This window comes from Carassius gibelio, chromosome B11 (assembly GCF_023724105.1).
Source record: "Carassius gibelio isolate Cgi1373 ecotype wild population from Czech Republic chromosome B11, carGib1.2-hapl.c, whole genome shotgun sequence".
Lineage (NCBI taxonomy): Eukaryota > Metazoa > Chordata > Actinopteri > Cypriniformes > Cyprinidae > Carassius > Carassius gibelio.
The window spans coordinates 8,805,156-8,816,375 of record NC_068406.1 but is presented as its reverse complement, the minus strand read 5'-3'; the positions used below and the strand labels follow the sequence as shown (position 1 = coordinate 8,816,375).

General features: G+C 35.3%; 2 protein-coding genes across 5 annotated transcripts in view; one reads left to right on the top strand and one right to left on the bottom strand.

Moving 5' to 3' along the window:
* Nucleotides 1-4,768, bottom strand: part of LOC127968195 (tumor necrosis factor receptor superfamily member 1B-like) — a 17,974-nt gene extending 13,206 nt beyond the window's left edge. The window contains exons 1-4 of the mRNA XM_052569207.1: nucleotides 4,673-4,768; nucleotides 3,035-3,065; nucleotides 1,898-1,969; nucleotides 685-871 (exon numbers count right to left, since the gene is read on the bottom strand). Of these exons, the coding sequence (XP_052425167.1) occupies nucleotides 685-871; nucleotides 1,898-1,969; nucleotides 3,035-3,065; nucleotides 4,673-4,723 (341 nt within the window). The 5' untranslated portion in view covers nucleotides 4,724-4,768. The remainder of the gene's footprint in view (nucleotides 1-684; nucleotides 872-1,897; nucleotides 1,970-3,034; nucleotides 3,066-4,672) is intronic.
* The window catches only part of LOC127968194 (membrane metallo-endopeptidase-like 1), a 55,358-nt gene that overhangs the window by 9,178 nt on the left and 34,960 nt on the right, over nucleotides 1-11,220 (top strand). For 3 of the 4 annotated variants that reach the window (XM_052569206.1, XM_052569205.1, XM_052569203.1), the window contains exon 1: nucleotides 4,831-4,881. The exons of the other annotated variant lie outside the window; for it this stretch is intronic. The gene's annotated coding sequence lies outside the window, so the exon portion shown is untranslated. Of the gene's footprint in view, nucleotides 1-4,830; nucleotides 4,882-11,220 lie in introns of those variants that run through there. 4 annotated transcript variants of the gene reach the window in all.

Sequence of the window (11,220 nt, the reverse complement as noted above, 5' to 3'; positions counted from 1 at the left end):
CTCATGGGTTTATTGTTTTGTTACCTTCTTAATCAGTTCTGTCTTTTTATTGGTTCATGTTTATTTGTTCCAATTCATTATTGGGTGTTGGCATGTGTTTCCCCATGTCCATGTATTTAAGCCCTCAGGTCTGCTATGCTTCCTTGTTATAATTGTTTATAGTAACCGCTATGTGGTGAGGGTTGTCAAGTTATAAGTCTACTTGTGGTTTTTCTTTGTTCAGTTCTGTGTTTTTGTGTTTGATCTGATTCCAAGAGAATGCACTTTCTGGGCTAGTTGTCCTCCGTGGGTTATTGTTATCAGAATTGCAAGATAAAACTGAGAAAAAAAAACGTGAAAACTGACTTGAGATATTAACTCTGTAACTAAGATACGAACTTAGAATTCTAAGAAAAGAGTTTGTGAGATATAAACTCAGAATTGTAAGAGACTCATAATTCTAAGAAAACTCTGGATTGTAAGATATGAGACAACAATTGAGAGAGAGGGAAAAAAAGAATTTTGCGATAAGAAAACTGGAATTGTATTTTTTTATTCTGTAACAAAATAAAAACTAAGTCTCAGAATTAGAATTGTGAGATTCAATTTGCAAATATCTTTTTTTAATCCATGAAACTGGGCTCCCATATGTTGTTATTTTATTGCAGACTTAAAAACAGTAGCATATGTATGAATATTACTCACTTTTTATGAGGTTTGCAGAATCCCAGAGAGGCTTTGCTGGAGAATGTGCCATTCCCACAAGGAACACATGGTTTATGGCAGTGTGTGATATAATTATTTCCTTTTGTACAGTAAAAACCTGGTTTACAGAAGCATGACCTATTGCTGTCCTCAGTGCATGGAGTAAATTCCATCTCATTTCTTGTCTCTGTTTCCACCCAAAACACAAAGACATAGAGAGCATCAATGAACAAAAAAATCTACAAAAACATCCAAATATCTTAGTATACTTATGCAAACATGTAAAGAAAAATTATGTGTAAAAAATGCGTTTTTGCATTCCATTGCACAGGTTCTTATGAAAGCCTTTTTCTGCCACAGAATTTAAAAAGAAATTATAATTGCCTAATTGCGATGTTTATCTCACAATTCTACGTTTATCTCTTGCATATTTCACATGTAAAAGCATCCTAATCGTGAAATATTAACCTAAAATTGTGAGAGAAAGAGTCACAGTTACCTTTGTTTTGCATTGTAGGCATGCATCACAGATGGATGTGTTTGACCTTTGCGCTCACATTTTGCATCACTTTCAAGACACATGAATCTAAAAATGCAGCACTTAAAAATTCAAGTACGCTCACTTTTTAAAATCGCATCTCTAAACATTGTTGTCTTTTCACTTCGCTGTTGAAAGTTGACATTTTAACTTGAGCACCACGCTTGTTGTCTTAATAAGATGCAAAAAAAGCAATGGTCAAACAAATCCATCGTGCATGGGGAAAAAATGGAAAAGGAGCACGGTGAAATTAATAAAACATGTCTGATGTGAAGAACCACCAAGAGGTCAACCTGAAACTGCCTCTATATACTGTTTTAATTCACATTCATAAATTTTTACCCGTTTTACATCATATGAAAATGCATATTCAGTTAAGAAAAACTGGGTTGATTTAGATGATGAAATGTGGGCATTTCTACATATGCCATCCCAAAAATCCTTAGTGACATCAGTTGAAAAATAATCTCATTTCAGAGGCGATTTGCCGAAAAATTATGAAGTTTTAATTCAAAGTCATATTGATGACTCTGATGAAACACACACAGTAAGAGCAGGAATCAAGTGAAGCAAGTAATAAGAAGGACAACATGAATCCAGAATTCAAAACCATCCTGTGTCATTTTCAAAGCTCACTAGTGCTCAAATGCTGGGAAATGTCGTGCAACTACTAACCAGAACACTCTGGAGTGCAGCGTTCACATCTCCAGATTCCCTGTCTGTATTTCTGGTAACATCCGCTTTTACCTACGTGTGAAACAGAATGCAAACAAAAACAAAAGTAAACTAATAATGTCTCTAGCTGTGCAAAGTAAAAGTACTTGCAGCATGATTGAAGTAGTTTTGAATTGACTGGTGTCTGATTTCTAAGTACACACTCATACACAAATACAGACACATTTTGAAACTTGAGGGAAAATCATTTAGTTAAAGGCTGAGTAAAAACTCCCAAAAGTCAAAGCTTCATTCTAATAGAGGGTGTCATTTGGTCAGTAAGGGACATGGGTAGATGATCTGCTGTTTGTAAATGACGCTTAGGTTTTAAACGCGACAGATCGACTCTGATTAATCAACTCATACGTCACTTTTAACCTACACGCTGACCGGCAGCATGATTTTTCAGTTTCACATGCAAGTTTAGGCATTGCACAACTCACCACAAACACTCCAAATGATTTGTTGAGGTGTTTGGAATGGTTGCTAGGTGGTTATAAGAGTCCTCCTCCAAGATTTTTAAGGTTTCATTTCTCTAAGTTAAGCTTTAATTCAAATACACCTATCATAAGTGTAATAGTAGAGTATGCGAGAAACTAAATGAATGGTTGAGGAGGAAGTAACCATAGCTTCTACTATAGGTCATGCTTTTAAGGTTTAATTTTCTTTAGACATTACGCATAACCTGATGGTTACGAAACAGTGAAGAAATTATTTCTGGTGAAACACCCTCAGAGAGTTCAACTACAGAGTCTGCATACAGCTCAGAGGATACTTGGTCTATAACACACATGTATATATAGAGACACGAGGTTTAGAACCAAAATTGTCATTTTCAGTTCAATGGAATTCCAAAATGAGAAGGAACCAACAGTGGAAAACCCCTTTTGGATAAACGTAAGATCCAGCTGTTAAAATTCCATTGGCATCATTCAGCCTTCACAGAACTTTATATAAAGATGATTATATCACCTTTTACATCTCTCATATTTTAAGCTAATGACATAAAGATATGAATCACTGAATGGTGGACAGTGGGCTGTACTTCAGAAATACCGTGTGTGTGACATAGAGGAAATGGAAGTGGTATAAACTTACCAATAGCCTTGACATGTAGAATTGTAAATATCTGTAAAGGGAAAACAACAGTTACAATTTTAGTCTGAATGTCTTTTTTTCCAATCCGAGAGGTAAAAGTGAAATAATGTCTGAATCTGAGACCTCTGTGCTTGTTTTATTCTCTTGGAAAGGAGTTAAGCAGTGGTTCTTTCATCACTATGTTTTGAGCGGTTTTTGGATTGCATAATCAGTTCAAAAACAAGTAGGTAAGTTTCACCCTAAATGAACTCCAAGGTAACAACATGAGCTTTTGACACATCAAATAGTGGTTACTGAGAGAAGTACATTAACTTAGAGGGTGTGCATTTTAAAGAGCATTTGATGGCAAGAAATGTTTGCTTTGGAGGTTTGTCAACCTGTTAGACAACCTTGTAACAGATGCTGTTAACCGGAGTGTTGTAAAACTAAAATCCATCATCTGATCAAAGCAAGTTAAAGATGAGTCAAAGATCGATTTAATCACAAACAGGCTTTCTGGGTCACCCAATCGCTGAGTAAAAACAGCTAGCGTCCTGTTGTTTTCAACACTAAGGTCAGGGAAAAATGCAGGTGAGGGGCAATCTGAATGTTTTCACTGCATTGCATAATAGCACAACAGGATGACTGACAAATTCTTGTATGTACGTAATCAGTTTTTGTGCCTAAGAACAAACAGATAAACGACAGGTCACAAAATGGAAATTTCTCAATGCAAAAAAACACCCACAGAAAACTTCTTATCATGTTTGCTTTTGTCACCTGGCCACTACACACAGTAAACCACACAGAATGTACGGGGGAACAAACTTTGAAATGTAAGCCAGATTATAAAGAACCACAGTGGTTGGGTTTCTTCTGCATCGGGGTTCCCTTCATACTGAATGTCCATTCTGTCAGGGCTGACCAGACCTCAGCTGATGTGTTTTGAGAAATCTTTTTATAGATTTTTTTTTTTTTTGGTCATGTTGTGATTAAACTGAGGGCAGAAATGAGTGCAGACGCTTACTAGTAATCGCAATGCTAAATTGGAAATTATTTTGTGACTAAATTCTGAAGTGAAGCAAAAAGGATAAAGCATCAGTGGGTCAGTGAAACCGAGAAACTGCTTTTTCCATTCAATGCCTCTTGGTTGAAGTGCTTTCATTATATTAACTGTCATTGAATATTATTGAAATATACAGATTATATGTGAAATGGAACTGATATTCGTTGGAAAATGAATTATTTAATGTCATTAAACACCACAAAAGTGTCTCTAAACCTAGTGATCTATCTAAGCAAAACGCAATTTATTTAGACACTAAACAACAAAAGCTCTTAGGAACACGTTCCTTCCCCTGAGCAACAATAATTTAAACTTTAAAGTTTTTTAGGCTAATTCATAAGTTCTTTCGACTGTTTTCTGAAAAAAAAAAAAAAAAGACAGAATTAAAGACTCAAAACGCTTATTCTGTCAGATGGTTTTGGCGCTAATTGGAACCTTTATTTTGAAGCTCACTTAATCTTCAGACACGTACAGAAGTTATAATTAATTCGAAACCCACAATAATAAAAGTCCCTTGTTTGAAAGACGTCCGTGATAAATTTATATTAAAGCAAAACGACTAGTCGAAAAATAGGAATAAAAAACACACTTACCAGATAAAACAGCAGAATAAAAGTGTTTCTTGTTGAGGTAGATGGTGTCATGATTAAAAGCACATGCAGATGCTGAGCACTACAAGCAAAAAAAAAAAAAAAAAAAAAAAAAGTGTGTCATTCTGTTTGGTGCCTTTATATTTAAACCCGTGGGAAGATGGGGAGGTTCCACAACTTAATTATGAACAAAACTGAACAAAACGTCCAGAGTAAGTGTACATTTACAAATCCATAGTATTTTACAACAAATAAGCTTTTTATTAAGTGCATTCCTTAGTTTACAATTTAAAGCATTCATTTAATAACACTGTTAAATTAGCCATTAAGTTTAAGAACCTGTAATGTGCATTTAAGCCTTTAAAAATGTGCATAGTATACATTTATAAATTCATTTAGTTAATATGAGGGGAATTATTGTACAATTTTAATGTGCCTTTAAATCTGTGAACACATTTGAATTTACAACTTGTATGTTGTATTGTGTCTAACTTCACATTAAGAACTTATATTAATGTTTTATTGTTCTGTTAGCGTTAAAAGACAAGCTGATAAAGCCAGATGATGCTATTCTTATCTTTTTTTAAACACATAAGAAAAAAATAAATACATTTCATTTAATTATAAAAAAAAGTACATTTTATTTTCAAGTTCACAAAACAAGCAAACCATAAGTAGTCAGAAGTCAAAAATTCACACATTCATACAAAATGATTCATGTTTTCCATTATTACACAAACAAACAAATATAAGCTGTGCACAAGCACTCATTTTAGAAAATCCTGAAAATCTCCTGGATGCAGAAATATTCATGTGCGGCTCCATTGTGTACGTAACTTTTGCAATCAGTCAAGAGCGTGGGGATGGGGATCTGGCCTCTTCTGAATGCTAAAAGCGATACTGTGATAAACAAACTACATTTTGAAGCTGGTCAGAATGCAGGTGTCTCGATGCATCGGGCAAGGATGAATCCTAAAAAATATGAATGTTAATTAAAAGTTACCAAAAATACAGAGCTGACACAAATCATCAATGGAAGCCAACTGAGATGAAATTCTACGAACATATGAAGGACATAAACATTATATCTAATCTACAAATGAATCGCTTCCAGGCCTTTCCTTGATTTCCTTCATGTGCAACACATATGTAATATTAGAAGATTGCAATGAAACCAACATTACAGATTTGACACACAAACTTTCCATGAGAGCTGAAAGACAAACATCTCAGGTTTACATTCTGTTTTTGTGGATTTATTTTCTTAATCATCTCTCTTCCCCTTTTGTCCCTGGGTTCCCCTGTTAAGTTTATTCTTTTTGTTGTGGTAGTTTCTAAATATTCTTGTTTTTGTCTGCTAGTGCTAGGTTGCTGTCTTATTAATCACCTGTTCTGTTCGGTGTATTTAAACCCATCTGTTTGTTTCAGTCCATTATCTGTTCTTCTGTCATCGGAGCAAGGACGATCTAAAAAAGATGTGTTGAGCTAAGTAACAAATGTGCGGCAATTCAAGTGTGCATAGATGAAAACACACAAAAAAAAATGAAACAGAGGGTTTCCAGCAGTTGGGTTTTCAAAAGAAAATGCACAGATTTCTAAATAAGATTCGATTTTTTTTTTTGTTTGTTTGCTTGTTTGTTTCAGGAATTCCTGGGAAACTACATTTTCAGATTATCTGCTATCTGATTTGAAACCACTTTAGACCTTAAAGCAGGTTCATTTCAAAACAGACATTAGTAATAAATATAAATATGTAGATGGGGCAATGTGCAACAGATACTTGGATGGTGTTCCCTTATAATTTCTCACCAGTTCATGATCAAAGCCAGAGTTCAGGGTAGGGTTGGACTATCCAGACAAAACTGATATTTGCATGTTTACGAATATGAGAATAACAATTATCAAGAAAACTACAAGTTAAAGGTCTAAATACTACTAAATATTCAAAGTACTAAAACTGCAAGTAAGAAATTAACAAAGCTGCCACACACATTAATAGTCAATGCGATAATCCTAAAAGTAAATATCAACAAAATAATTGGTCTGCTCGAGATATTTCACTTGAGAAGTCAGTGTTAATGCCGATTTGACTATTTGAAACTCACTGAGGGCAAACCCAAGCTGTCAGAGGGATCAAGACTGCAGCGGCGATGGGCTTTGTATTTTTACGCTGGCTGCAGAGTTAAGAGAGGAACACGGACCCTGAAACAAATTAATAGAGATTGTCATGAGATGACAGAGAAACTCAAATGTGGTCACTAAGTCACACACCAAATAAAATACACAGAGCTAAGGTATCGGAAACTGCAATCTTTTGACCTGTGATGTCTATAGATCCTCTGAACTATTTTATATTGGACTGGCACGGCACAGTCTAAAAAAATAAACATTTGGTTTGAAATGACAAACTACACGAATACAAAAATCATTTGATCAGAAATACCGCAAAAACAGTAATATTGTGAAATATTGCTTTCTACTTGAATGTGTTTTGAAATGTAATTTAGTCCTGTGATGCAAAACTGAAATTTCTGCATCATTTCTTCTACGGTGTCACATGATCTTTCAGAAGTCATTGAAATATGCTGATTCACTGCTCACAGTATGTTTAATGCATCCTCTCTCTCACCCAAACTTCTGAAATGTAATGTATGAATAAGTGGGCACTAACAAAACCATAATAAACACCTGATTAAAGCCGACTCTCTTTCATTACGATCTTGCACACTGGGCAGGCTGTGCATCCAGCGGAGCCGCAAACGGTCGACTGTTTATTCTGTAGCAGAATGTGCCTGTGGACCAAAGGCAAAGGGAAAATTAAAAGAATTATCCGGTACACTCATGACGTAAAAAAGCATGTGAAAGCGATGTCACGCCAGCCCAGATCTGCAGATCTCTTACACTGATGCGTGCCTGCAGGTGTCTGTGGCCTGGCATGGAAGATGCAAGATCAGCAACAGATGGAAATCTGTGAGGAAAAAAAAAGCAAAAAGCATTTGCACGATTAAAATATCTTTTGCCATCTTGCGATCTTGCAGCAATAAGCATAAGATGCGTGAGATAGAGTTTAAGACTCTATTAAGATGCGTTCACAGCGCACATCAAAAGGAATGGAAGGGGAAAAAAGGAAAAACTCCTTACCTACCAGGTTTTATTGCATGACAAATAACAAAGAAAGAGACCAACCCTGATAAGAAGCTGTGGACGCACCCGTCTCGATTGGTCTGACGGAACTGCTCCGAAAGATATTCAAGACAGCTTTCCGCATCGAGTAGGCCTAAAGAGAAATCAAAAAGTTACCTTAAGGTTTCCAAAAAGCACCTGGATGGAAACTGTGGTGTATTCCATTTATGCAAATGTAAAAAAAAAAAAAAAAAACTTGGTACACTTGAAATGAAAACACTATGGTTAAACCGTAGCAGATGGGGATTTCTTTCTGTGAAGGTGCTTTTTCACTTCTTTGGAAATCATTGTAAACTATCAGATCTCCATTAGATTTTGTAAACTTTGTTTCTCTACTGTATACTGGTTACCTGGCGCCATCTAGCAAAAAAAATAAAAAAATAAAACAAAAACCTCCAGGGTCAATTCACATCGAACAGAAAAACGGAAAAACGTTTATACTTGATGGCATCTGCTGGCGCTGGTCGGAGTTTTTCACTATCAGTGTTTTGATATGATTGTTATTTTTCAGAAAAATCTAAATCCAACGGCCAACTTGTTTGACGAAGAGTCTCCATCAGCTTATTAACGGTCGAGTGAAACAGTGTTCAAGCTCAAACCTGCTCACAGGGGGTGCGAGGTGCAGATTTGGGCAGCATCAGTCTCACAGACAGTCTCCAGCAACTTTTCACTGCGTCTTCCAGTAGTGTGCTGTAAGAACTTAAGGGAAAATTACACTTAAGGGTCTTTATGCAAGCGGGCCCTGAGCTTGAGCTGGGTTTGGGTTTATGTTGGTCCAGTGTGGGGTCTTCACAATCTCTAGGATGCTGTTCATCTGAAGATACAAAGACATTTTAGTATTATTGGTCCGACATATATGTTGTCAGTGTTTCATATATTTACAATTCAACTGATAGAAAATCAACACAGTGTGTCAAAGACATCCTACATTAGCATCTGTCTTGTTTAATCATACTATTTCTGAGCAAAAAACAATGGCTATCATACATTTTACTATGATTTACAGAAGACACCCACTAAAATGTCATTCAGATTAACAATAGTTTATAAACCATTTTTTTAGTGCAAGAATCATTAGATGACATTAAGCATTACAGCGCAGCCTCCAAAAATGAATTCATGATGTTTTTACCAATCTTAGCACTAGATTAACCCGTTTGTCTCCAAGGGGTTTTTAATCTTTTAATCATAGTATGGTCACTCTTTCCTTTATATGTTTTAATAAGTACAGCTCAGAATAAGTATGTTGTTTCACTCTTCCATTAATATACCTCATCCTCTGAATAACGATGGAACATTACTTCATCCATTTTTCCACATTTTATTTTCACAAATGTACGTTAACATTACTAATGGTAAAATTAATGGTAACTTATATAACACATATTACATTATTAATTCAATAGCAGATTATTATACAGTTATAAACACTATTTCATTGTGCACTGAACACGTGTTTAAAGACCTGAACGCATTCATTTGCAAATGCTGACCTGATTTAGGACGGTTTTCGCCGTTTTTGGTGTCGATTGTGAAGCTCCAGCACGGGGCGGCTGCGCTCCGTTCTCTCCGCTTTCTTCACATGGCGAGCTGTGACTTTTGTCCGTCTTATTCAGTTTGTTTCTCGAGTTTATCCAGTAAATATTTGTGCTTACACAGAGCGTCGGTCTGCACGGACCCTGCCATTCCGTCGCCATAGCAACGAGTTAAACCTCCAGCACGCGGATCAAACTAAACACACAGAACGTGTGTTTACGTCTGACGTCGTTGGTAGCTAAATATTGGTTTATTTAAGCACGTTGTGTAAATTATGAAAAAATGAAAGAACAAGCGACTGTAAACTACCGCCACAAGAGTAAAAAGGTCAAAAATCAAACAGTACACAGAAAACTCTGATTGGCTCCGAACATTTCCCACAATGCATCTGTATGACAACCACTTGCTCTATTTAAAGCAACAATCACCTGTATCCATCTATCTATCTATTTATCTACAAATTAGTTTGCCGCTCAAAAGTTTGGGGTCAGTAAGATTTTTAATGTTTTTAAATGAAGTCTTATGCTCGTCAAGGCTTTATTTAATTGATTGAAAACACAAAAGAAAAAAAAACTGTAATATTGTAAAATATTATTGCAATTTCTATATTGGTTTCCTTGAATATACTTTAAAAAGTCAATTATTCCAATTATCAAAGCTAAATTTTCAGCATCATTACTCCAGTCTTCAGAGTCACATAATCCTTCAAAAAGTTGATGAAGTCCTAAGACTGGCAAAAGCGGAATCCAAATCTTCAATACTTATCTTGCTTGATTTTTCCGCTGCTTTTGACATGATTAATCACCAGATCCTCCTGTCAACCCTACTGGCAAAAGGCATCTCAGGAACCACACTACAGTGATTTGAGTCTTACCTATCAGATAGGTCGTTCAAAGTATCTTGGAGAGGTGAGGTGTCCAAGTTACAACATCTAACTACTGGGGTGCCTCAAGGCTCAGTTCTTGGACCACTTCTCTTCTCTGACTACATGACATCATAAGGTTCTGTCATTCAGAAACATGGCTTTTCATACCACTGATATGCTGATGACACTCAACTCTACCTCTCATTCCACGCTGATGATCCGACGGTAGCTGCTCGAAATGTCAGCTTATCTAACAGACATTGCTGGATGATGGATTATCACCTTCAACTCAGCCTTGCCAAGATAGAACTGACTTTTTTTTTTTTTTTGTTATTATGTTATTTAAAAGCCCTTGCTACATGTACTGGATTAAGCTAACTGAGACTTGTTATAGCACTTATAAATCATTGCTTTTTTGTTGTTTTTGATTGCTTCCATTGTCCTCATTTGTAAGTCGCTTTGGATAAAAGCATCTGCTAAATGATTAAATGTAAATGTATGTAATGTAAATCATTCTAATATGCTGAAACTGCTGTGCTGCTTAATATTTTTTGGAACCTGTGATACTTTTATCTTTGATTCTTTGACCAACAAAAAGTTAAAAAGAACAGCATCAAAACAACAAGTCATCTTGATTTTTTATCCATTCAACACATCCTTGCTGAATAAACGTATTAATTAGAAAATAAAAAGAAAGTATGAAAGAAAATAAAAATAAAAATAAATTACTGACCCCAAACTTTTTAGTAGTGTATATTTAAAAAAAAATGTATATGTATATATTTTTAAACTTATATATATATATATATATATAAATATTTATTTATTTATTAAAGAATCCTGAAAAAAAGTAGGCTAGCTATCACAAGTCTCAAATTAGCACAACTGTTTCCAACACTGATCATAAATCATCATATAAGAATAATTTCTGAAGGAAGGAATGGTTTCTAATAATGCTGAAAATTCA